The sequence below is a fragment of the Delphinus delphis genome, chromosome 1 (assembly GCF_949987515.2).
Source record: "Delphinus delphis chromosome 1, mDelDel1.2, whole genome shotgun sequence".
NCBI lineage: Eukaryota > Metazoa > Chordata > Mammalia > Artiodactyla > Delphinidae > Delphinus > Delphinus delphis.
This window is the reverse complement of record NC_082683.1, coordinates 74,117,012-74,144,460: the sequence shown is the minus strand read 5'-3', so window position 1 is coordinate 74,144,460 and position 27,449 is coordinate 74,117,012. Positions and strand designations below refer to the sequence as shown.

Genomic DNA, 27,449 nt, shown 5'->3' with positions numbered 1-27,449 from the left:
AGCTGTTTGTAAATTTTGGAGACTAATCCCTTGTCGGTCACATCGTTTGCAAATATTTTCTCCCATTCTGTGGGTTGTCTTTTCATCTTGTTTAGGGTTTCCTTTGCTGTGTAAAAGCTTTTGAGTTTAATTAGGTCCCATTTGTTTATTTTTGGTTTTATTTCCATTACTCTAGGAGACATTGAAAAAGATGTTGCTGTGATTTATGTCAAAGAGTGTTCTGCTTATGTTTTCCTCCAAGAATTCTATAGTTTCCAGCCTTACATTTAGGTCTTTAATCCATTTATTTGTGTGTGGTGTTAGAGAATGTTCTAATTTCATTCTTTTACATGTAGCTGTCTGGTTTTCGCAGCACCACTTATTGAAGAGACTGTCTTTCCTCCATTGTATATTCTTGCCTCCTTTGTCATAGACTAATTGACCGTAGGTGTGTCAGGTTTATTTCCGGGCTTTCTATCCTGTGCCATTGATCTTCAAAGGTGCAGTTTAGAACAATGGTGCTTATTTGAAAGCTGATCTTTTGTCTGGACTTCATCAACTCTCCTGCAATAGCAAAGAACATAGATGTTGCCTTCATTTACAGTTTTTTTTTTTTTCCTCCTAGAGATGGCAAATCCTGAGGCTGTTATAAGTAGCTGCAGCTCTCATGAAGAAGAAAATCGCTGCACTTTTAACCAGCATACATCTCCCTCTGAGGAGCTTCTATTAGAAGACCAGATGAGGCGAAAACTCAAATTTTTTTTCATGAATCCTTGTGAGAAGTTCTGGGCTCGAGGTAGAAAACCGTGGAAACTTGCCATACAAATTCTAAAAATGGCAATGGTAACCATCCAGGTAACGATCTCAGATCATGAGATTAGCGAAGTCTTCTTTTACTAACAAAGAGAACTATGGACAGTTTTGTTTTATTTTTTATAACTTTTAACTGTATGCATAATAAAGAACAATAATTAAGGAGATATGCAATCTTAAACCCTCCCACTTCAATATTTGTGAAAGAAGACTTTGTTTTTTTTTTGTTTTCTCTAACTCTTTTCCTTCTCATCTTTCATGAAGTTATAATTTTACTCACAATGTAATTGGTTTGCAGGAAAAGAAAATTTTAATATTTGGCTTCCAATCAAGAAGCTTAGCTGAAGGTTTCTAAATCAACTGTGGAAACTAGCTATTGCCCAACCAGAGGATTCTTTTTTTCCCCCTAGTTAGTTTCCTGAGAATTTCTGTCTCTTCAGAAACTTCAGGATTTTTGTTAAGAGTATTTGGATTCTCACGTCCCTGTGATCTTGGGAGCCCTGAGGTGGAAGAATGTGGAGTTGATTAAAAGGAGTAGCATAGGTAGTGAAATATGAGACTTCATTTCAGGAGATGTTGAATCTCATTTCCTTGCCTTCTCTTAACATTTTGGGGGGAAATTATATTTTGTGATTCTTTATATATACTTATGATTTACTCTTGCGAAGGTATGTTTTCCTGCTGGTGAGAGTAACTATCTCTTGTTAAAAGCAAAGGGGCAAAAATAAAAGATTTTAATAGGAAAAATAGATGTGATACGTTTATTTTTATTAATACTTTCTCGTAATTTGGTGAAAAATGCATAAGTACATAAACAACTGGTATTCAAGGAGAATTTTTTTAACTCCGAAATTGCTAATCTTAACTGATAATTGAGAACAAATGCTTAAGGTGTTAGAAGCTAAGGCTATTTCTACAGTCATATGAAGTTGGTGAAATTCTTGCCTACGTTTCTGATGCTAGGTGTTGTGTAAAGGAAACTGACATTTGAGTGATTATTTTGTTCCAGGACATTATTTCATTTAATTTCAACAATACTTTTATTGGATAAATACTGGAATCCTTTGGTTTACAGAATAAGGAACTGATATTTATAGAGCCACGTGATTAGTACTGACTAGTACTGCCACTGGCGGAATCAAGACTTTAGAGGCACGTGTTCTCTCCCTCTAACATATCAACATAAAAATGGATGTTCAGTTCTCAGTATATTTGGCAAGCTGGAATTGAAATGCTTAACTTCCAGCTGATAATGTGGTGTGTCACAATAGTGAAAATATTTATCTGTGTTATTTCTGATAAGTTGGAGGGAAAGCCTGTGTCAGTTGAACATGAATATTTTCTACTTAGAATGATAGGTACCACTTGTGTGTTTACTGTGTTTCGGCCTAAACATTTTATATCATCACATTCAATTCTTAAAACAAATCAGAGTTAGGGAGTAGCATCCCCATTACACAGATGAAAACATAGAGGCTTAGTGAAGTAAAATAACCTGTCATAGTCAGGAAACTAGAAGAATAGAACTGAGATTCAAACTCAGATTCTATTCCCTCTAAGACTTATGTTCTTTTTTTTTTTAATTTTTAAACATCTTCATTGGAGTATAATTGCTTTACAATGGTGTGTTAGTTTTTGCTTTATAACAAAGCGAAGCAGTTATACATATACATATGTCCCCATATCTCTTCCCTCTTGTGTCTCCCTCCCTCCCACCCTCCCTATCCCACCCCTCTAGGTGGTCACAAAGTACCGAGCTGATCTCCCCGTGCTATGCGGCTGCTTCCCACTAGCTATCTATTTTACGTTTGGTAGTGTATATATGTCCATGCCACTCTCTCACTTTGTCCCAGCTTACCCTTCCACCTCCCCATATCCTCAAGTCCTAAAAGATTTAGGAAGCTCATCTAACTTTCCTGTGTTTCCTAGGGTGGTCAAGAGGAAAATTGACTAACAGTTTAAGATGTTAAGCCTGTTAGTAATAAGCATATAAAAGGCATTTAGGTAAGTTTTTTTAGTAACTGAGGGTTTTTCTTAACTGTGATGTTTCCTTAATCTACATTGGAACAATCAAACAAATATTACATAAAGACTCTGTAATTGAGCAAATGAGAGTGAATTGATGACAGATTTCCTCTTTTCAGGGAAAATACAGTGGTATTTCTGTTAAGTTGGAGATTTTGTGTCTGCAGCAGCAAAAGAAAGATGACTATGATGATAGGCACCCTACTAAAAGTTTCCTTTCCACACTGCCTGGCTCAGTCTCTGAATTATAGTAGTTCTCTCTGCCAGTCGTACTCTTGTCTGCCCCTAGGCCCTTGAGGGCAGGAACTGTGTCTTCTAGCTCGGTGCTGGCTTGTGAAGGTATTCATATATTTGAATGAATCGGTAAAAATATCTTTGGGAATTCTCTGGAGGCTTTTTAATCATCAGCTTCGATAGATGTCAAATCCCTGGAATATCAAGCTATCATCTTACTGAGATTTAAATAGGACCCAGCTTAAAGAGGCTCTTTAGAAATGAGAGTCGAGTTAGGTAGAGAGTGATGACATGTGTGGGATACAGGGCATACGTCACAAGGGGAGGTGAGAGGCGAAAAGATTGGTCTACTGTCTCTATTTTTCCCCGATCAGACCCTGGATACTTTGTGTAGCATGAGCTTGGATAGTTAGAGCTTGGATTTAGTCTGTTAGACTTGGGTTAGAATTTTGACTATATACTTGCTATTGATGTGACTTGTAAAAATTATTTAACTTCTCTGAGTCTTCATGTATGCATCTGTAAAATGGGTGTATTAGGAACTATGCTGTGGTATTAGTATGAAGAAACTTCCTGCAATAGTGTATGGAACATAGGTTTTCAGTGTTGTTCCCCTTTTCCATATAAAATATATGTTGCCCCCCTTACTCTGCTATCTAAGTCAAAATATATGTTCTAAACTTACAGCGTGCACACACGTGTGTGTGTGTGTGTGTGTGTGTGTGTGTGTGTGTGTGTATGGGAGAGAGAGAGCAAGAGGACAGCTGAGTTTCATGTAAAACTCTGGGGTCAATCCTGCATGAATGTTAAGGATATGTTATGTTAATATATTTTAATTTAGAGATGAGTTGAAATAATATTTTTATTTTTGGCCTTATTGTCACAGTTTTGGTAATTAGACTTAGGAATATAGTTTGATTGTAGGACTTAAACTTATGTAAGATATTTCTTAGGTTGTATTGTACACCTGCTTCAAGACCTTTTTGTTCTACAGAATTCATTTTGAACTCTTCTATTTGCCATTCAAGCCCCTGCACCATCTGACTCCAGTCTTTCTCTTCACATTTTTTCTCAATATTTCTCTCATTGAATTATGCTGGTGTCCTCAATGTCCCCCCAAAGTGCTAAGTTCAACTCGACCTTCTTGGCCTTTCCCCCGTGTTCCTCAAATGTACCCTGACCAAGTTATGCACATATTTTACGGTTTCTATTATTCTTTCTTCCTTAGAGAAACCTTCCAACTTCCTTAGTCAGTTACCTTGCTTCTCTGAGCTAAAGAACTCCTAAAGGGCTTCTCTGAACTCCTAAAGCTTTTGTTGGTAGGGAAAATGTCATAAGTGGGATCATACATGAAAATAAATGTTGAAAGTATGCAAAATCGCTTTCTTTTATTTTAAAACTAGAAACCCACCTTATCTTTAAGGACAAGTTAATTCACAGCTGCCAAACTTTTAATTTCTATTGAAAATATTCAGGATTAATTAGGCATTGAATCTTGAATAGATGAATTGATCATTTTATAGAGAACTTTTATTTCATTACTTTTTGACCCTCTTACTTTTTTTCTTTTAAGCTGATCTTTTTTGGGCTAAGTAACCAGATGGTGGTAGCTTTCAAGGAAGAGAACACTATAGCATTCAAACACCTCTTCCTAAAAGGATATATAGACCGAATGGATGACACATATGCAGTGTATACACAAAGTGATGTATACGATCAGATCCTCTTCGCAGTGAACCAGGTAAACAAACACATGCATTCTTCACTTGGGAAAAAGATTAGACTGGAAAATTGTTAGCAATGTACATAATAGAAACTGACATTCAGTTGTACAAGGGTGAACATTTTTTAATGAAATATGTAAATGACATGTATAAAACAGTTAAATTTTTTTTAACGTTGCCAACAAACTTTAACAGAACTAGAAGTTGAGAAAAGCTTTTCTTTAGTAACAGAAAGACAGAAACTTTAAAGACTTAATTAAAAGAGTCAGAGCTAGGGCTTGGCATGAGAACCTCAAAGGTTTAAAATGATTAACCATGACCTTGGCTGTAAGTAGTCATTAAGTCTTCAGAGCTTATACTTTCAGGGACCCTTAACAAATAATGAGAATATTAACTTTGCAGAATGTGTATAGTAACCAAGACCTGAAATTTCATTTAAAAAATAAGTAAGGCCTTTATGTCATACATGACAATGATTTTATTGTAATATTGATTAACTGCCTCAAAAAGGAAGCTTGTTTTTCATACAGATGATTCAAGTTTCTATTCAGAGTTTCTGATCAATTTGTTTTTGCTACAAATAGTACTTTCTCAAGTCCAAAATCTCCTATTTTGTGGGAATCGTTGGAAGCTTTCTTGAAGTCAGTATTTCTAACCTGAGTTAGTCTGTAGATAACATTTCAAAAACATTACAACTCTTCTTCAAAAAATTATTATAGTCCAATTATGGCTCTCCTTATCCTGGAGACAAACTATGCACAGTGAGATAAAATGCGTATTTGTGACGCTAAGGCTTTCTGATTGCATTCAGATTACAAAAATTGGCCAGAAATCTATAGTAATAGAAGTAAGCTAAAATGTTGTTAAATAGAAATACGCCCTACAATTTGTAAGGTAAAAAATAGTAAAATGCTGGAGATATTCAGCTTTGACATTCTTGTTTTATGATTATTAAGTTCATCTAAAGCTACGCTGAACCAAATTGGTAGTTTGGTTTTTGGCGGGAGGGGCGGGTAGAGGCAAGATGTAAACAGTTCATTAAATTCCTCCTAAAACATTTTTACCTGTTTTATATAGTAAGCCTAAGAGCAGTCTTAAAAATATAATATTTGGCAGTCAGGCCATTCTGTTTATCAGATTTCCGTGTTCTTTACAGAATTGCATGTAGATTCCTTGTGCTAGTATATAGGTAGATAATATTAATGGGGGTGGGGTTTACTTAGGGCAAGTGACTCCCTACCATCTTCTGGGCGCTATCAGGCATTTTATTTTTTTTTTTTGAATTTTATTTTCTTTTATTTTATACAGCAGGTTCTTATTAGTTATCTATTTTATACATATTAGTGTATATATGTCGATCCCAATCTCCCAGTTCATCCCACCACCACCACCCCCAGCCCCACTTTGCCCCCTTAGTGTCCATACATTTGTTCTCTACATCACTATCAGGCATTTTAAACTGAAGGTAAAAAGTATCTTGAGGGCTTCCCTGGTGGTGCAGTGGTTGAGAGTCTGCCTGCTGATGCAGGGGACACGGATTCGTGCCCCGGTCCGGGAAGATCCCACATGCTGCAGAGCGGCTGGGCCCGTGAGCCATGGCCGCTGAGCCTGCGCGTCCGGAGCCTGTGCTCCACAATGGGAGAAGCCACAACAGTGAGAGGCCTGTGTACCGCAAAAAAAAAAAAAAAAAAAAAAAAAAAGTTGATCACAATTTTGATCACAATATTGATCACAATATTCATAAATAAAGTTTTAGTTGTTAATGAGGTCAGTTATTCTACACGATTCCAGAGAACTGAATAGAGAAAATATAGACTGATATGAAAGAAAGATCTTTGTTTTCTGTAAGGAAATCTCTTGATAGTTGCGGTGATAGTCACCAAGGAGAATGAACAGATAAGACAGTAGCTTCTCAGTCCTTAGAGCTAGTTCCATGACTAATTAGTTTTCCTGAACAGTAGAGCCCTAAAATGCCATCTAACTGCATAACCTCTAGGGTTCATCCTGATCCAACACTGGTTATAACAGCATCACTTTGGTTTAGTATATATGTTTATGTATTTGAATATCAAAGACCTAGTTATTTTTATACTATGTCCTGGCTCTTAGCAATCAGTCATGTTTGGGCCATCTTTACTGGGTTCCTTCTTTCATCCGCCCCTTCAATTAAGGCAGTCCTCAAAGGTTTGTCCTTTTCCTACAGAATTTCCTCCTCTACACAGCCTCAGCCACTGCCAGGAGAGGTGACCCTGAACCATTTGCTCACACTGCTGCATGCAGACAGCTCACGAGCACCTCAGAACCACTCCGACCAAAACGGGTTCCTGTTCTCTTCCCACCTGCTCCCCAGACATGTTTCTCCTTCTGATCACTTGCTTAGATTTAAAGGTCTCAGGGTCTTGGAACCATTTATTCTTGCAGCTCAAACATAGTCTGTATATCCCTACTTCTGGTTGGCTTCCCTCCTTCCCCTCCCTACCATTTCTTGACTGTTTTCTAAAGGATTCATCTAAGATCACAGATTTGATTGCATAATACTCCTCATTTTATACATATAACAGTGTTAAGTGCCATATATTAATATATTTATTCCGGGAAGGTGGAGGTACATCCCAGGCACTCAGATGTTTGTGAATGAATGAAAGAGCTCAAAAGATTCATGTGTTGAGATCAGGTAATCACAGAGGGTCCACAAAAAATCCATCTATAATCAAGGAGCAATCGGTTTTAATCTGCTTTACTTTGGGTGCCACGTTACTCAGGTAAGGATCTTTAACGTGTTTTTATATTGTCTTCCAAAGGGTGACCTGGGGCCCATGGATCTGCGTGAAAAACTACTTCCCTCAAGGCAGAGCTGCAGAGGCAAGTAGGGACAGATGTCCAGCCTGATTAATGCCCCACAGAGGCCATGGCCAGTTAGGTGCCCCATCAGTCAGTCCTACAGGTCACCTGCCTTTCAACGATAGTTCCACACCACATTCTGGTCCCAGAGTCCTCTGACTCAGGCTCCAGAGCTGCCCTTTAGCTGGACATGGTCCTGCCACTTGCCCCTGAACTGAAAAAAATGCATAACCTAAAAGCTGAGAACTATGTTTTATTCAAGGACATCGCTGCAGACTACAGCCGGGGAAGACGCCTCTCAGATAGCTCTGAGGGACTGTTCCAAAGAGGGCTTTTGCTGAAACAAAACAAAACAAACAAACAAACAAAAACCCATGTAATGAAACATCAAAAGATTACTGCTAATCATAAAAAAAACCCAGATATCTCAAATTAATGATTTTAGTGCCTTTCTATGTATGGGAAGATGCAAGAGCCTGGGGTCGTGACAGTTATTCCTTTGATATGCATCTTAACTATCCAGGACCAGTAATCTGTTTTTCTCCATCCTGAATTCCCCTCAGAGCACACCCGTGATGCCACTGCGGTGGCTGAAGGCTTGATGGCAGGCAACACTTATTGTTTATTGGAGTGGCAGGCAACACTCTTTGCCTACAACATCCATCTCCTGCAGGTGCTCAGACCTCCATGAGGAGCCTTATTAAGATAGCAAGGAAGTCTGGCCGTAGCATCACTTATAACGTTAGCATGTACCTGAAGCCCTGCACTTTGGATCTTTTGTGTCTCAAGGTCTTACAAGGTTTAAGACTCAAGTTTCTAAGGTAGGAGGTTCAGATCTTTAAGTAAGTCCTGTGGGGACTGCCTCACAAGGAGTGGGTGCTCAGAAGGGCTACAGGGCCCCATGTAGGTGCGACTGCTTCATGACCCCTGCTTGCCTTTCTGGCTTTACCTCCCAGTACACATCCCCTATTCCAGGCACCCTGGTACTTTACCGCATTCAATATCTTTTACGTCTTTTTTCATTTAATGTACTGTTTACCTCTTACTCCCCGACACCCCGATGTAAAACTACCAGTTTGGCTCAGAGTAGCTTTATAAAGATTTAAGACACTTATTTCCTTGTATGGAAAACAAACAGCTCAAAACTGAATATCTCCAGCATTATACTATTTCCCCCTATATGTAGGACATAATGCTGTTTAATGAGTGATGCAGCTTAATTATATCACTGTAGATTTCTGGCTCATTTTCCCAATCCCAATGCTAGCAGAAAGGTTGGTGCCATAATCACAAATCGTATCCGAGCAACTTACCATCTTGGTGTGCATAGATTAGCTCTAGCGAACAAAGATCTACTATCACAGCGGTCCCTAACCTTTTTGGCACCAGGGACCGGTTTCTTGGAAGACAGTTTTTCTACGGACCGGTGGCGTTGGGGATGGTTCGGGCGGTAATGGGAGCAATGGGGAGCGGCAGATGAAGCTTTGCTCACTTGCTGCTCACCTCCTGCTGTGCAGCCTGATTCCTAACAGGTTGCAGACCAGGGGTTGGGGACCCCTGCACTATCACGTTATAGTGATTCTCACCTCACTGTTAATTTGACTGTGTCTCATACTGTTACCTGAAAACTGGGTTTGCCTCTTGGTGGATGTCACACCAAAAGACACAACCGAGCCAAAGGTCAGGGGAAGGAAGGATTTATTACTTGCAGCAAGTAAGGAGAACACCAGGGATCTTTCCCAAAGCAGTGTCTCCTCAAACAGCAAAATTGGGGAAGTTTTAAGCTAAGGGTACGTGTATAATCATGAAGGGGCTTGGGCGGTCAACAGAGTCCAAGTTTTAGTTGATTGAAGTCACGAGGGTCAGAAAAGGTTAACATCATCATCCCTTAGATTTCAGTTGACCTGGCAGTTACGTGTTTTGGGCTAATCTTTACCATGGAAACAGAACTGGGAATCTTTACAATTGATGTATTATCTTTGCTGTTGTTACTTCTCTTGCCTGTTTCTGCATTCTATTGTTCCCTTAATATTATTAATTACTGAGACCTGTTCAAGGACCAGCATTAGATCACAAAAAGGCTTAGGCCAAAAATGGCTTCTCTTATGTCAAGAAATCCATGCCTGTTCTCTTTCTCCAGGGACCTCCCCTACCCTATCTGCCTACAATACCGTTCTAAGTGCTGGGGTTAGAGCAGTGGACTTGATAAACTCCTTGCCCTGTGGAACTTACATTCTAATGGAGGAGATGGATTTTAAACAAGTTTAGCCAAAATCAGTTGATTTCCAACAGTGATGAGTGCTATGAAAAAAAAAATTAAGTGGCATAAAATATTAACAATGGACTCAGGATGGTCAGAAAAGACCTCTCTGGGGACTTGAAGTCTGGGGAAGAATATTTCAGGTTGAAGGAGTGACAACAGCAAAGGCCCTAAAGGCTAGAAAACATTTAGTATGTTTAAGGCAAGTGTGCAAAGGAGTAAGGGAAGGGCCAGGGATAGGGCTATAGGTCTCTCAGGGCTTAACAGGCCCTGGAAAAGAGCTGTGAAGTTTATTCTGAGAGACAGGAAGCCATGGGAGGGCTTTCAGTAAGAGAAAATTGCTATAAAAGTAACCAAGCTGTGTTCTTACAAAGATAAAGATTTAAAAAATACATTATTTTTAGACAAAGTTTTGCTGGTTACCCTGGAACAATTTTATCCCATTTCCTATATTATAGTAAAGCAGAACTCTGACTTTATAGTAAATAGTTCAAAGATAAATAAAATTTATATTCACATTAAATGTAAAAGTCAGTTCCTAAACATAGTTCTTTAAAGGAGGAAAGAACCTGAGAATTTATTTAAGGTTAAATTAAGCCTTTAATTTTGCAGATAAGAAAGCAGCAGCTCATAAAGTCTATGACTTGCTCAAGGTCACAGAAATGAGACCTGAACCCAGAACTCTAATTAATTCAAGAGTGCTCTTTGACCTCTGCGGTCCTGATGCACAGTAGCATGTTAATTACTCTGCATATTAGCGTGCAAGTCTCCACATGGACAGGAGGTGGGAACCTGCCGTTTCAAAGGCAGGGAGGGAGGGGAATCATGGCTTCACTTCCACCTGTCTGGACGTTCCACTTTTTCTGTTTCTCTTTTTGGTTGAAGTACTTGCAGCTACGCAACATCTCAGTTGGGAATCACGCTTATGAGAACAAGGGCACGGAGCAGTCAGCCATGGCCATCTGTCAGCACTTCTACAAGCAAGGAAACATCTGTCCTGGAAATGATACCTTTGACATTGATCCAGAAATTGAAACTGGTGATGTTCTTCTATAAGCTAGAACTTCCATTTTTAACTCCTTGATGTATACTTATTTATAAATCAATTTATACTTATTTATACTAATTTCATCTCTGAAAACATTGATTTGGCCTGTGCTATTAGGTCATAGTAAGAACTTTATCAGAGTTGTGTCAGGCACTTCACTATAACTCATGATTCTTAAAACAAACAAACAAACAAACAAAACCCCCCACAAAAACCAACGAGGCAAGTTTATTATTATCCTTGTTTTATAGAAGACTGAAGTGTGGCTCAGAAGGTTAAGTGATCTGCTCATGATGGAGCTAGTAAGAGGCAGTGCTGAAATTTGACCCAGGCCATGCCCTTAGCCACTGTATTCCACAGCCTCTCTGCTGGATAAGCCAGTTAAATAGACAGATACTGTCCTTATAAAACAGTTTGCTTGCAAATTCTTGATGTATATAAAACTCTCTCTGCTCAACAGCACTTCACTATTCAGTGTCGTTGGGGTAGGCTGGGCCTGGGGGGCCGGGCAGGGAATGAAAACCAGAGCTTAGAATAGCACAGCTTATTCTTATTAGCAAAGTTCTATTTGCAGTTTGTATCTAAAACGTTAACTTAGGTCATCGAGTCAAAAAGTAAGTACTTTTAACAATAGCCACTGGGACTTTTTCTTTGAGAAGAATAGTAAAGGGTATAGTACTGACTACTGAAAACCTTCTAATATGCTATCTTCCTTTTTTAAAACAGTGTTTATTGAGGAAAAATTGTCAACATAATATTTTTTTAAAAAGATCCTTTAAACGTAGAAAATTTTATCTTAGACGCTACAGATGCTTCAAACATATGCTTAGGATACAAAAAGGAAGAAGGGCCTCAAAGTTTAGGCTTAAAAAGACAGAAAGGAAGATGGCATTCTGTAGAAGACTAGTGAGATAGAGTTCAGATCTTTCTCTACCCCCATCCACTCCAGAAATGTTATAGTCACGTATTAAAAACAAATAAATCACTGTAACCACGTGGTATGGATGTTTAGCTTTAAAAATCTTAATTTACAAAAATACCAGAATCTGAATATCTAGTTTTAAACATATGATCCTTTCAAGATGCAGTTTTCTATATTTATTTTAGGCGCTATATTATGGTTTGTTCCTTTCTATGGCAGAATGTTTCTTTGTGGCACCAGATGAACCTTTTCACGTTGGAACACTAGAAGAAAAACTCAAGTTACTGCTGGACTTTCACAGGTGAGGGAACAGATGGGAGTGTAACTCATGTTTGTGTGTATACGTTTTCACTGCACTGAAGTCTCCTGTCTTCTAGACTCATAACAGTGGATCTGCAGTTTAAATTGAAGGCCATTAATCTGCAGACTATTCGTCATCACGAGCTCCCGGATTGTTACGACTTTACTCTGACTGTAAGTGTGGGCTGGGCTGAATTTGATTCCTATCTAGAGAAAAATAGTTTTATCTAGTTACAGGCTTATTTACTTGTATTAAGGGGTGATCAAATGTATAGGATGTTCCCATCCCACTTGGATATGCACAGGGGAAGCATTGGTTCAGCTAGCTCTATTTGGTTATGAAGTAGTCCCTTCTTATCTGCGGTTTTGCTTTCTGAGGTAAGTTACCCTAGGTCAACCTCGGTCTGAAAATATTAAGTGGAAAATGCCAGAAATAAATTTTAAATTGCATGTCATTCTGAGTAGCATAATGAAAAATTTCTGACCCTCCCCAGATATGAATCGTCCTTCGGTCCAGTGTATCCTACCCGTGAGTCACTTAGTAGCTGTCTCAGTTATCAGATCAGTTGTCCCAGTATCACAGTGCTTGTGTTCAAGTAACCCTTATTTTACTCAATAATGGCCCCAAAGGGCAAGAGTAGTGATGCTGGCAATTCTGATATGCTAAAAGATTCCTTTAAGTGAAAAAGTGAAAGCTCTCAACTTAATAAAGAAAGAAAAAAAATGTATGCTAAGGTTGCTAAATCTACAGGAAGAAGAAATCTTCTATCCATGACGTTGTGAAGACGGAAGAAGAAATCCATGCTAGTTTTGCTGTTGCACCCCAAACTGCAAAAATTATGTCCAAAGTGTGTGATAAGTGCGTGGTTAAGATGGAAAAAGGCATTTAATTTGTACAAGATATTTTGAGAGAGAGAGAGAGACCACATTCACATAACTTGTATTATAGTATATGTTATAATTGTTCTATTTTATTATTATTGTTGTTACTCTCTTACTGTGCCTAGTTTATAAATTAAACTTTATCATAGGTATGTATGTCTAGGAAAAAAACATTGTATATAAGGTTTGGTATTATCTGCGGTTCCAGGCATCCACTAGGGGTCTTGGAATAGATCTCCTATGGATAAGGGGTGGCTACCGTACTAACTTGTTTACTTGTTATTTATCTGTCTTCTGTACCTCAGTGTAAGTTCTCCGAGGGCAGGGACCTTGTCTTGTTCACCGCTGTGTCTTTAGTACCAAGGTCAGTGCCTGGCACAGAGTAGGTGTTCAAATACAAAAGGAACAGAGGTTCGTAGGCTCTGTATGGTCAGCTCTCAGCAGTCAGTGGCAGTCTGCTTAAGGTCATTGCCAAGGGTTCTTGCTACCCAGTTTCCTCACTGTGGATGTTTGTAGCCTTTGGGTTTTGCTCACAGTGCCTCCCTTGTGCTGCCTCTAACGCTCTGGTTAGCTTCCTCGCCTTCAGCCTACCCTATCACATCTATGTTCTCTGTCTTCCAGTTGCAGATGGAGCTTTTGATGCTCTCTAGGCAGCACAAGATGCCCCTCATGTGAGTTCATCACTTCACGAGGATCTGAGTCAGTAGTAACACAATGCTGTATCGGCATATGCAGGACAGCATTTGATAACAGCTTGCCTTCATGTGGTCCAAATTTCTATTACTTCAGCAGTAGTTTATATCAAAAGTTATGTCCACGATACTCAACTGATTGGCTGTAAGAAATCAAGTTTTCAGAAATGGAGGTTAAAAATATTTTCAGAATATAGGACGATGTAATAATTATGCATATTACTTAATAAGAAAAAGCACTAATTCTATAAGACTGTTTTTATTTGGGCTACAGATTTTGATCTTAATATTAACCAGCAAGTTATGAATTTTCAAAATTACTTGATTTTTAAAAAATTGAGCTATTGTACTCTAGTTTGACTGTTTTTTTTCCCAGTACTTTAAAGATGTTGCTCTTTTACAAACTAAAAATACAAACAATACAAACTGCTGTCACTGCTAAGAAATCTGCTGTCTTCTTCATCTTTGTTCTTCTGTATGGGATGCATTTTCTCCCCTCTGGCTTCTTTAAAATTTTTCTCTTCATCTCTGATTTTAACAATTTGATTCTGATATGCCTTGATGTAGTTTTCTTCGTGTTTTTTGTATTTGGGGTTCATTGAGTATCTTGGATCTATGGGTATATAGTTTTCATTATATTTGACATTTACTCGGTGTTATTTCTTCAAATATTTTTCTGTCTCTTTACCCCCACTCTTCAGAGATTCCAATAATATGTATATTTGGGTACTTGAAGTTGTCCCACAGCTCTCTTTCTTTTTTTTTTTTCAGTCTTTTTTTTTCTCTGTCTTTCATTTTGAATAGTTTTATTGCTGTGTTTTCAAATTCACCAATCTTTTTTTTTCTGTACTATCTAATCTGTTGTTAATTACACCCAGTATTTTTTCTTCTTCATTTAAAGAATTCAGCTTCTTCTAAACCTTACTTAGATGTGATTGACATTAAGCCAAAATTTATTTAATGAGCATCTACTATTTGTAAGACCCTGAGGCTTTTTCTGTGGGAAAAGCATGGTTTTTCCTTGGCAAGGATCTCTGACTCATTCAAATAATACTGAGCATCTTCCTTATGTGAGGCTGTGGACTGGTTCCCTCAGCAGCTATGGAGATGGACAGACACTAGCAATGTCCTTGGTTGCTTGTCAAGGGAAGAAACTTACAGTCCAACATGAGGATAAACAGAGTAACTAAACTTATTAAGTTTATTTGAAATCTTATATTTGAAGTGGTATCTGATTACTGCACATGAAGATTTTCAATAAAACTCATTTAAGTGACAGACTTTAAAAGAACTTTTCTTTTTCTTTAGGACTTGAGAGAAGAGGCACCAAAAACAAAAACAAAACCCCCAAACCAGACTAATTTCCTTAGCTTGCCTTCTTGGTGTATGCAAGGGGAAAGTGGAAGGAGCTAGAAGGGGAAGACAATGGAAGAACTATGAAAGGTGTTCTGGCATGGCTTTGGTGCCTGGTGTCCCAAAATGGTTATCGTTGAAGCCAGACATGCTGTTGGTTCCCTGTGACCACACCTTTTGTAATACATATGGTTCTATAGTGATAAAGAAATCTGGTCCTAGAAGGAAAATCAAAAAAGCTCCATTTGAAATGTTTCAAGACAGAAATAATGAGCATCTGTGTTAGTAAGAATTACAACAACATTAAAAATCTATCCTTAGCTGAGGCCCTGCTGGAAGGCAGAGGAAAACATACTTGTGCTCGCTCTTGCCCATTGTAAGAGGGCATCTAGAGGTGCTTAGAATGGGAAGGAGGGGGAAATTCTTTTGTTTTATAAGTGGTTCAGGGCTTGAATACTGTCCTGGAAGCAGGATTGTAGAGACTAAATGTTCTCTATGGAAGATCTAGTTCAACTTTCTCAGCTCACAGAGAAATAAAAAGAACTTCCCAAGGTTGAGCAGAGTTAGCGACAGGTCAAAGATGAGAGTCTGGTTCTCCTGTAACTTTGGAAGAATTGTTTCCTAATTAATGCATAGAGGCATCTTGGCTTTAAAAACTATAGGTATGGGCTTCCCTGGTGGCGCAGTTGTTGAGAGTCCGCCTGCTGATGCAGGGAACACGGGTTCGTGCCCTGGTCCGGGAAGATCCCACATGCCACAGAGCGGCTGGGCCCGTGAGCCATGGCCGCTGAGCCTGCGCGTCCGGAGCCTGTGCTCCGCAACGGGAGAGGCCACAACAGTGAGAGGCCCGCGTACTGCAAAAAAAAAAAAAAAGAAAAAAGAAAAGCTATAGGCATGTTTTTTACCCTTTTCCTGTTCTTCACAGATAACATTTGACAACAAAGCCCACAGTGGAAGAATTAAGATAAGTTTAGATAATGACATTTCCATCAGAGAATGTAAAGACTGGCACGTATCTGGATCAAGTAAGTGATGAATTTTACTAGTTTTAAAGATGGTTATTAAATAATATTAAATGGTTATTAAATTACTTGTCCCAAGGATGTGTGGAACATTAAATGAAAGAATTGGACCATACCCAAGTCCCTAATTCTCTGCAAGTAGATCAATTCATTGTAGTTGTCTGATGTTCCAAGTAATTCCCAAGTTATTAGTAATCACAATGGCTTTTCCTGCCTTCTCCATGTGCCCTCACTGGCCTATTCCTTACCAAAAAGAAAAAAATGCTTATAATCCCCCCAGCAAAAAGAAAATCACATATACTCAAACCAATGTTTATCAAGTGCTTATTGCATAAGTATAATACTTCCACCTACATCTTCCTCACTTCAATATTTTAAAATATCTTTGAGCTAGGTAACATCCCTATTTTTACAGATGAAGAAACTAAGGCTCAGTGAATGTTGGTGTGTATGGGGTCATACAGCCAGGGAGAAGTCAGGTAGGATTTGACCCTGAAGTATCCCACACCTTATAATTATCTTCTATCTAGGTCAAAAAAGTAGACGAAATAAGGAAAGGGTGCATTCCTAGAAATATGGACACAAACTCAGGTATAAACTGAGTATCACTGAGAATTTTGGAGCTGAACTGGATAAAACTGACTGGGAAGAATTGATCTAATTTCCTAGTCCCGTATATTGATATGTAGTGGTGTGTTGTGCTAGATTTTAATGATTAGGTTAGAGGGTCTCAGATTCTATTGAAAAGAAGCATCATTCTAAGTACCTGCTAAGATGCAGTTTCTCCAGCTTTGTACAAGACAGTCTGTAGATCTGGGGGTGAGACCCAGGAATGTGCAGGGAATCCTTATTCAGACCATACTTGTATAATAATTACTTTAGGGTTTCCAACTAATGGATTCACGAAGTTCAGATGTAGTAATGAGATAGTATGAGTAAATAAAATAAAATAAAATGTCTTCATTCTTTTCACTAATAGGTAACTTCAAATATATGAAGATCTTGAATCACAAACTTTTATTTCAATCACAAAGTTGTTTATTTGAAACACAAGCCTGTTTTGTCATCTGTAAACATTGTAATACTTCTCCACAAACTTGAGAATAGGGAAAATGAGAGCATATGAAGGTGCCTGGAACATAGGCTTTCTCTCAAATGTTTGTTTCTTGAATTTTAAGTTTTTCTGAAGTAGATTTAGTCCTTCGTGTGACAATTAGATGCCTCTTGACAAAATTACGGGATGCTTCATTTCAGAATAGTCTTGAGTTCTTTCTATCAGCATAGAGCAGTACAGCTTGTTAAGTAAAGACACGCTCTGTAAGAGAGCATGTGACGGCCAGCCCTCTGCCCACCTCTCTTCACCTGGCTCTGCTTATGCTGGGAGGACTGATTCCCAGAATCTCTGCATGGGTGGCTCTGCCTTGTCACTCAGGTCTCAGCTAAAACCCACTGCCTCTTTGGTGAGGCCTTCTTTCATTGTGTGGTATAAGTGAACCTTTCTTTTCCCCATTCCCGCACCCAAAGCTCCCTCAGCAATGGTGGTCAAAATTTAGTGTTACCTAGAGAGCTTAGGAAAACACAGTTTCTGATTCACTGGGTCTAGGGTAAGGCAGGAGAATGTGCATTCCTAACAAGTTCCCAAGGGATGCTAAGAGCCACTAACACAGAGTGATGGATGCTGGAGACAGACTGCAAAGGTTTGAATACTGACTTTGCCACTTACTGGCCGTGGAACCTTGGGCAAGTTCTGTGACCTCTCTGTGCTTCAGTTCTCACCTGCAAAGTGGGATAATCACATCTACCTCGTGGGTGTTGCTGTGAGGTGCAACTGAGTTAAAACCTATAAAATTCTTAGAACTATGCCCGGCAGGAAATGCACTCAATACATGTTAGCTATTTGGATTTACTTTATTCATATCTCTTACTCCTGTCAGCAAATAATTCGTTCATTTACCTGTTCACTTTTTTCTCTTATATCGCTGGAGTAGAATAGAAGTTCCACAAGGTCAGGGGATTCGTCTGTCTTGTTCACCCATTATACTCTCAACATGTAGAAACACACCTGATGCTTAATAAGTATTTTATACCTAGATAAGTATATTTAAATAGGATATGCAGGAACCCTAACGGTATTAAGAACAAAAGACTACAAGTTGATAAATAAAGATCTTTGATGGATGGTTGTGATGATTTTTAAAAGAAGGACTTTTAGTCTTTAAATACTCATGGAAGAATCTGTATCTGAGCCTTTTCTCTTTGTTGTCTTCGTGCAAAGAATGCTTGAATTATTTAAATTATTCTAAACATAGTGTGAAGGATCCGTATAAAACTTGAAAATGCTTCTGAAGGATGCAGAAAGAAGACTTGAATCAATTAAAAGGCACACTATGTTTTTGGACAAGGGATTCAACATGATGAATATGTCAAGTCTTCCTAAATTAATCTATAAATTCAACGTGACTCCCCCCCAAAATTACCTGTAGGATTTTTATTGGAATTTGACAATCTGGCCCTGAAGAATATATGGAAATATAACAAGCAAGACTAGCCAGCAGAAATTCTAGGAAAGAGTAATGAGAGGTATTTTTCTTAGGCGTTACAACACACGAAAACGTCAGAAGGGTAAGATATGGTACTTGAATACAAACGGCCATGTGATACATGGTAAAGACGGCATTTCAAATCATTTGCTCTTTTAACTGGCAAAAATTAAAGAATATGGAGTAGATGTGGAGGTATGTGTAGGTATGTAAACTTTCATGATCTTTTTGGAGAGCAATTTCTTAGATCTTCTTTTAGAAAGATGCATATGCCTTACCCCAACAGTTCCATCTTTGGATATTCATCCACCTAAAGGATCACTTGCACCTGTGCACAAAGAGGACCTGGAGAATGGTTTGTAGCAGGGAAAACCAGATTCCAATCCAAGTGTCTTTACAAATACAGTATTGTACATCTATACTGAAGTATGCAATGCAGCCGTTAAAATAAATGAGGCTAAAAATGAAAAGAAAAATAAGTATGTGTCACCATATTAATGTTGCACTGCATAAGCAGGTAATCCACTTTCCTTCCAGTTCAGAAGAACACTCATTACATGATGATCTTTGATGCCTTCGTTATTCTGATATGCCTGGCTTCGTTAATCCTGTGTGTTCGATCTGTGGTGAAAGGACTTCAGCTCCAGCAGGTAGGGATCTCTGCTTTCTAGGAATGTGATGGACATTTTGATTGATAGAGAAATTCACCGTGCCTCCCTTCTTTTCCCGAAAGGAATTTGTCAATTTTTTCCTCCTCCATTATAAGAAGGAAGTTTCTGTTTCTGATCGAATGGAATTCGTCAATGGATGGTATATTATGATTATTATTAGTGACATATTAACCATTACTGGATCAATTCTGAAAATGGAAATCCAAGCTAAGGTAAAATTTTTTCCTATTTATGTCATTGTTAGTATCAGATTTGCATTAACGATCATTTATTTTTTCCAAAACGTTAAGAATTCAGAGTAAATTATTTCTTTCAAACATTTTCTTGAGTAAACTTGAAATAACAGTAACTTGTAAAAATCTGGTCCAGAAATCTTTTAGGTTGAGTTTTCCAAAGTGTGATTCACAGTCCTCTGCATCAGGATCATTTGGGTAGTTGGTAAATACCCCACGTTAGACCTACTGAATGTGAACTCTGGGGGTGGGGCCTGTGAATTCTTACACACACCAAAAGTCATACACACTCCAAGGTAACTAAAGTAAAAGGTGTTTTTTGTTGTTCTTACAAGAAATACCAGAATCTTCAACAAAAAGAGTCGGCTGGGGGTAGGTGGAGGGAAGTGAGGTCAAACTACTATTGTGTGAGTCCTTGCAGTTGTTCCCTTTGTCCATTTAAATGGAGAATATTCCCATTTTCCTACTTTTCCTATTTATGTACTACAAGGTTTTCCATTTTAAGTTAGGAGGAATCCAGCCTGGATATCAACCCTCCCCCAAAACAAAAATCAAAAGCAGGACAAAACAAAACGAATACTGTTCAAACTAATCTTGTTCAAATTTATATTTTTCTAGCCTGACTACAACTAAATATGAGTATGATCCACGTGGGGAGCCTCTTATGGTTCAGATTCCTGGGCAGAGACCCCAAATGCAATGGCTCAGTTAAGACAGGCGTTTATTTCTCCCTCATGTAATAGTCAGGGTGGATTTTACGTGCTGGCAAGTTGCTCAGCTCCACACCGTTCAGGAATCCAAGTTTGTCCCATCTTTTTCTCTGCCGACCATTAAGGGCTCACCCAGACAGCATGACTGATGCTGGGTTGTCTCACAAACAGATTGCAACCCATGGAAGGGAAAACCTGGTATGGTAGTAGGTCTCTCACAGTCTTATAACCTGGCTCAGAATGGCAGCCTTCATTTCTGTTCAGTCCTACTGGATAGAATTTAGTCACATCTAACGGCAAGGGAACTGGGGGAGATAGCCCAGGCATGTACCTCAGAAAGAGAGAATGGGTTTAGGAGGCCATGGAGCAGCTGTCCCTATATGTCAATGTAGTATATATCATTAGAATAGATGTTTAACTGTAGGGACCAAAAAAGGAGGAGTAGGGGGAGATTTGCAGCAAATCTTTATTTTTACCAACCTCACCTACCATTAACTTCAATGAGCCTTTAATGGTGTCCAACAATCTTTCTGCATTTTTCTAAGCTATTCATTCCCCCTGTCTTCTAGCTGATCATTTCATATTTCTTCTCTTTTGAAGCTTGTAATACTCCCTGCCCCATCCTCACTCTCAGCTGATGACCTCACTTCCTATTTCACAAAATAATGGAAACAAAATAGGAATTCCACAAATTTCCACTTCACTTATATACCTGCCAGCATCAGTGCTCATATGCTTTGCTTTTTCTCTGCTACTGTAGATATATTATTTAGGTTACTATCCAAGGCCAACTTCTCCACCTCCTGCCTTTCAGATGCCGTCCCTGCTTGCTTACTCCAGGGCATGGGTCCAGCTATTCTTCCTCCTTTTCTCATGCATCCTCAATTTCTCATTCTCTACCAGGACATTTCCATCAGCATGTTTTTTTTTTTTTTCTCCTTTCTAAAAAGGCAAAATCTCAACCTATTCTCCCTCCAGCTACTTCCCCATTTCTCTGCTTCCCTTTATACAGCAAAATACCTCAAAAGAGTATTTAATCCTGTTTCTGACTCTGCGCTTCCCATTCCCTCTTGTATCTGTTCCAGTCAGGCTGCCCTGCCACTCCAGGGCAATGTTCCAATGACCTCTCGTGTTGCTACATTTAATAATCAATTACTTATCCTCATTTTGACCAATCAGCAGCTTTTAGCACTGCAAGCACGCCCTCTTTGTTGATGAACTTTTTCACTGGCTGTCACTTACCTGGTTTTCCTCCTAAATCACTGGCTGGTCTTCTGACTTTCCATTGTTGGTTCCTTCTCATCTCACCAACCTATGAAAGTGACAGTATTTCAAGGCACGGTGCTTGGACACCTTCTTTTTCTGCCACTGTCTTGGTGATCTCATCCTGTCCCATTGTGTTAAATAGTGTCTATTTTCCAGTGATTTTCAAATCTCTATCTCCAGCTTGGAATTATTCCCTGAACTCCAGTCTCAAATATCCAACTGTCTATTCCACATCTTCACTTGGATGTCTACCTGGCCTCACAGATTTAACATACCTGAAACAGAACTCCTGAAATCTCCACCTCCACAGTCCAAACCTGCTTCTCCATGGCCTTTCTAAGTTCACTTAATGGCAACTCTTTTCCGTTGCTCAAGACAAAAGCCATAGATTCATCCTCAACTCCTCTCTTTCACTAATCCCCTCTCCTCCATATCTCATCCAAGAGGAAATCCTATTTGTCTCCCTTAAAAAAATCACCTCATCACCTTCACTGTTGCCATCCTGGTCCAAGGCACTGTCAGCTCTCATCTGCATTATTGCAGTAACCGTCTCACTCTTCCAACAATCTGCTCCCAACATATCACTCCTGTTCAGAGCCTCAATCTCCCCAGTCTATTCAGAATAAAAGGTAAAGTTTTTAAATTACACTCGTGAGGCCTTAAACTACCTGCCCCCTCCCCTCTGTGACTGCACACTCTCCCCCATAGCTCACTCCAGCCAGACTCACTATCTTGCGAGGCGCCCTCCTGCTTTGGGGCCTCTGCCCTTACAGGTCCCTGTGCCTGGAAATCTTCCACAAGATTTTTGCTTGGCTTGCTCCCTCACTCCCTTCATGTCTTTACTCAAAGGCCACCTGTTCAGTGATCAGTCCATGCTATTTGAAATGCAACATACAGCCTTCCCTTATTCCCTCCCCTGAATTGTCTCCTCAGCACTTACCATCAGCTAACGTACTGAGGGTTTTGCTAATTTATTTCTATCATCTCTCTCTCCACACTAGAATATAAGCTTCACGAGGGCAGGGAATTTTGTTTGTTCACTGCTTTGTCCTTAGCATCTAGAACAGTGCCGACTCATTGCTACTCAACAAATAATTTTTGCCCCAAATGAATTTCTGCTACATAACTGATTATTTTTTCCACTCTGTTTTAGAGTCTGACAAGTTATGATGTCTGTAGCATACTTCTTGGTACCTCTACCATGCTCGTGTGGCTAGGAGTCATCCGATACCTTGGTTTCTTTCAGAAATACAATGTAAGGAATTCCACGGTTCTCCAAGCTGCTGGTATTTCTCTTTCAAAGTTATTGCACCGCTTTGTCTAAAGGACAAAGGGATTCTAATGACGTCTCTTACTTTCCCAGCTCCTAATTCTCACCCTTCAGGCAGCGCTGCCCAACGTCATCAGGTTCTGCTGCTGTGCAGCTATGATTTACTTAGGCTATTGCTTCTGTGGATGGATTGTGCTGGGGCCTTACCATGATAAGGTACTGATAAACAATTTTTTTTTCTTGCTGTTATTAAGCTCTCAGAGTAGTGCCAGTGGCTTATTATCCTTTTAAAATAAGCTCCTTTTACTTTGTGGCTCAGCCTTAAAATGTTGTAGGTAATGTATCTATTGCCAAGTTTATAAATTGGTAAGGTAAGACCACCTTGAGAGGATAACTGATTCACTTGACTGCCTCAACTCCTTTTGTGGAATATGTCAGATAATTAAGTCTTTCTTACCGTCAGCGAAGTCAAACTTGCCAATTTGATTCATCGATATATACTAGAGTGGGCTATTTAGTTAAGTCTTATTGAAATTTGACTTTATTTAAAAAAGTAGTATAGGGAGAAACTTGAAGAAATATTGAATATTTTGTTCACCAGAGTTATAGTCTTGAGTGTAATGCCATCATCTTAAATGGCATAAACTTTAAAATGAGAAGCATGAGTATGCATGGTTGGAACCTGTGTTTCTCACAGAAGTATTTCAAGGATCTCTTTCTACCAAGGTAAATGGGAGGGTAAAGCTTGACTCAGAAAAGCACTGAAGGTGCAGACCAGCTCTCCTATCTTCAGTTCAGGCTGCTCCTATTAAGAGGAGCGTCTGAAGGAGCTGCTTGTTCCAAGAAAAACAGTAGGCATGTACATGTTACGTACATCACAAGACAAATGCCTGGAGGAATGACTCCATTTTCCTGGGTGTCTCCAATGTGTACATGTTATCAAACTTTGGTGTGATTTTCTCTTGTTAAAAAAAAAATGCTTGTGGTTACCCCAGGTTATTTGTTTGAAGGGGTAACTTGAGATATCTAGTCCCACTATTTTTAATATGGTGTCATGATCAAAGTCTCCAATGGGAAGGAACACCTAGTAAAGTGAACTTTTCTTTTTTGTTTTTCCAGTTCCGTTCTCTGAACATGGTCTCTGAGTGCCTTTTCTCGCTGATAAACGGAGATGATATGTTTGCCACATTTGCAAACATGCAGCAGAAGAGTTACTTGGTCTGGCTCTTTAGCAGGATTTACCTCTACTCATTCATCAGCCTCTTTATATACATGATTTTAAGTCTTTTTATTGCACTGATCACTGATACGTATGAAACAATTAAGGTAGGTTCATCAAGAACAAGGAGGAGCAGCATTTTCCTAGAACTTGCAGAGTGGCAATAAAATACAGTACCTGGGGCTTCCCTGGTGGCGCAGCGGTTGAGAGTCTGCCTGCCGATGCAGGGCACACGGGTTCGTGCCCCGGTCCGGGAAGATCCCACATGCCGCGGAGCGGCTGGGTCCGTGAGCCATGGCCTCTGAGCCTGCGTATCCGGAGCCTGTGCTCCGCGACGGGAGAGGCCACAACAGTGAGAGGCCCGCGTAAGGCAAAAAAAAAAAAAAAGAAAAAATACAGTACCTGAGGGGGAGGGGATCAATGGAATGGTAATTTCTTCAGGGTAGAGAAGAAGGATCTCAATTTTAGATACTAAAAACAGAAATGAAAGAGAAATAGAATTTCTAGAATGTTGAAAGTTTTGTCTCTGAGTAATTGTGCTCTTTCAGACAGGGTTTCAAATAGTTTATTAGAATTATAAGGATCAGTAGATACTGAGTGAGTGAAACAGACAGTTGAAATTTTGTGGGAGCTTTTAAAATCCACTTTTCATAAAGAAAAATTGACCTCTTCATTTGGAATGAACCCCTGCATGGGACTACCCCAGAGGCCTGGTCTCCAGAACAGTCAGGGGATTAATGTGTCAAGTATGAGCCATGTGTGTGTTACACAGTCAGAAACATGATTTGAAAAGCTGTTATTCATATTGTCACTGCACATTGAATATTTAAAAATCAGTTTGAGCCCTTTGAAATATGGAAAGGCAGAATAAATATCCATCTGTATTTAAATTTCTAATAACATTATACTGTTAGGTATACTATTGGCATAGACACTTCCACTTGGGGACTTTTCTTTCTGAGCACGAGAGGGGTAATGAAACATGATGCCATGCGAATGTAAGGAGAAAGACCATCAGGAGTTGATGGATTATGAATTGATAATTACAAATACCTTGCTCACGAAGCCCGGGTTCTGACTTCATTCTTACTGAATCAGATGTCAGGAACCGACTGCCGTCAATACTTGCTTGGCAGACTTGCTTAGAGTCACCAAGGAGACTGGGAAAGAAGGTAGTTGTACCTGTACAAATCCCTTTCCATGGTGCTCTAAAAATTCACTACCTTCAACTCTGCATGCAGAGAGCTATATATATATATATTATTAGAGGGTGACATCTGAGGTCTCAAAGAATAACATGAGTTGACAGCTCTGGATGACACAAGCCTAAAACTCGTAGTTTAGATGTTAACCTGCTTCCATGGTCTCAGAGCACTTGTCATATGGGCGAGTCCTTTCTGATCCTTGCTGGTCAGGGCCCATTCTAGAGATCTTAGACTCCCAAACTGATATAAATATTAGGCCTTTAAATAAATCTGTCTGTCTGGAAGACAGACTCCATAAGGGTGTGCAGGCTGGATTTTACCTGGAAGGAGCTCTCAGATGCAACATGCCCATCTGGGGTTGAATCAGACCCACAAAAGAGAGCAGGGCACTGCAGAATCCTAGACCCACTTTTCCTTAGCCAAACCTAAGACTGGCTCTAGAGGCTACATCCCCACGAAAATACTTGGAAGCAAGTAAACTATCCCTTTAGAAAAATCCCCACCTGTGTAGCTAAATGATCCACTTTGAATTTGAAATAAAGCTGTTTTCAGGGGACTTATTAATGAAAACTTTTTTTTTTTTTATTCTTCTGTATAGCATTACCAACAAGATGGCTTCCCTGAGACTGAACTTCGTGTATTTATATCAGAGTGCAAAGATCTGCCCAATTCTGGAAAGTACAGATTAGAAGAAGAGCCTGCAGTCTCTATATTCTGCTGTTGTAAAAAGTAGCTATTAGGCTAATCTATGCCCTGGAGGGAACTATAATGTGTAGCTGAGTTGGGAGACAAAATGGATATTTTAAGATCAGATGTAGTATGTTTGAAGACTATTATTTTGAGCAAATTGATGGCTGTAATTCATCAAGAACTGTGTTTATATTTTAAAGCAATATTTAATGTCTTTGCAGCTTTAGGCTGGGCTTATTTTTTTTTGTAAACCTAACTTTGATGAGGGAAACTGTTGGATTCTTGTCCTGTTTATTTTTGCCATAGCTTTAGAATGTGTTTTCCATACCCTTCTCTACTCTTGCTTCCAGTTATTCTGACTGTGTCATCAGTGGAAACCATGCCTGAACTGACCTCAGACAACTCACCAACCCTGGCCTGGACCATTCTCAGGGGCTGTCCTTGAGAGAGAGGATGATTGCTGTATATCCAGTAATCATTGCATTTTAAAATCTCTTAAAGGAAAGAATAAGAAAGAAAAAAACATCACCAGCTAACAGTCTTGTATTTGGCTATGAAGGACAACTGTTATTTGATACCGCTTTTAGTTCTGGAGCAGATCAGGTTTTTTAGTATAAGTTTTCTCTTTTCCTTTAGTGTTAAAGGACAAAGTTGAAGGAGTATTCTATACACCTATGAAAATTAAACTGCATACCAAATGCATATTCGATCCCACAAGGATTGTTTTATTGGTACTTGCACAGCCTTGTGAAAAGTGCATGATGTGCTGTGCCCCTCCTAGGCACATTCAGTCTCACAGAAAAGGGTAGCATTTTTTTCCTCCACATAAACTTCACTGTGAATATTGTTCTTGTCTGCCTATCCCAGAAAATTGTTGCATTTTTACTATTAGCCTGTCTCATGTTTTCTAGACTCTTTAAAAAATCCCCTTTAACATCGTAAATCGGTGAAAGTTTTATATGAAGGCAACCTGCTAGAGAAATTCAAGAAAAAGGTGTGTAAGTTTAAACTTCCATGTTAGAGTACATTATTGAGCAAAAGATTCTTCTGTTATTTGGTTATTGGTCATTATAAATGTGAATCAGGGTACAGAACTCTTTGTACTGTCGTATACAGAACAGGACATAGACATTTGAAAGGAACAAAGCACAGCACAAAACAATGACTATTACCACCCAGTGAGAAATGAGCCAGGATCTTTGCCATAAACAAATGATTTTTTGAAAGTGAAAAACATAATACCTATTGTGAATTAATTTACTAATTTAGAATTGTTAGATTTGGTGCCTAGAAACTATAATTCACATCTTAGCATGTGTGATATTCACAAATTTCAAAGATCTGACTTCAACTATCCTTAAGTTTCATACTCCCCCCCTCTTCCCCATCCCCAGTTCCCTCAAACATGCAGGTGAAATCTTTCCTAGAGCCTTGCTATTTAAAGAGTGGTGAGTGGACCAGCAGTACCGGCAACATCTTCTAGTTAGAAATGCAAGACCTCAAGTCCCATTCCAGACCCACTGAATCAGAGTCCGTTTCAATACCATCCC

General features: G+C 39.1%; 1 protein-coding gene across 2 annotated transcripts; it reads left to right on the top strand.

The window, feature by feature from the left end:
• Window positions 1-606: 606 nt before the first annotated feature.
• On the top strand, window positions 607-26,070 carry MCOLN3 (mucolipin TRP cation channel 3). 2 transcript variants are annotated; one of them, XM_060006275.1, is made up of 12 exons: window positions 607-834; window positions 4,625-4,792; window positions 10,762-10,915; window positions 12,066-12,147; window positions 12,224-12,320; window positions 15,999-16,098; window positions 19,173-19,285; window positions 19,369-19,518; window positions 22,669-22,770; window positions 22,879-23,001; window positions 23,905-24,111; window positions 25,808-26,070. In XM_060006275.1, the coding sequence occupies exons 1-12, from the start codon at window positions 607-609 to the stop codon at window positions 25,940-25,942; spliced, it is 1,659 nt and encodes a 552-aa protein (XP_059862258.1). In that variant the 3' UTR covers window positions 25,943-26,070. The 2 variants fall into 2 exon arrangements, with proteins under 2 accessions (XP_059862258.1, XP_059862267.1); XM_060006284.1 differs by lacking the exon at window positions 4,625-4,792.
• The last annotated feature ends 1,379 nt before the right edge of the window (window positions 26,071-27,449 follow it).

Bases quoted from the DNA above. Each gene is read 5' to 3' on its own strand.
- MCOLN3 (XM_060006275.1), top strand. From the start codon at position 607: ATGGCAAATCCTGAGGCTGTTATAAGTAGCTGCAGCTCTCATGAAGAA. The intron at 10,916-12,065 runs GTGATGTTCTTC...TTTCTATGGCAG, and splicing joins TGATCCAGAAATTGAAACTG to AATGTTTCTTTGTGGCACCA. The intron at 19,519-22,668 runs GTAAAATTTTTT...ACTCTGTTTTAG, and splicing joins AAATGGAAATCCAAGCTAAG to AGTCTGACAAGTTATGATGT.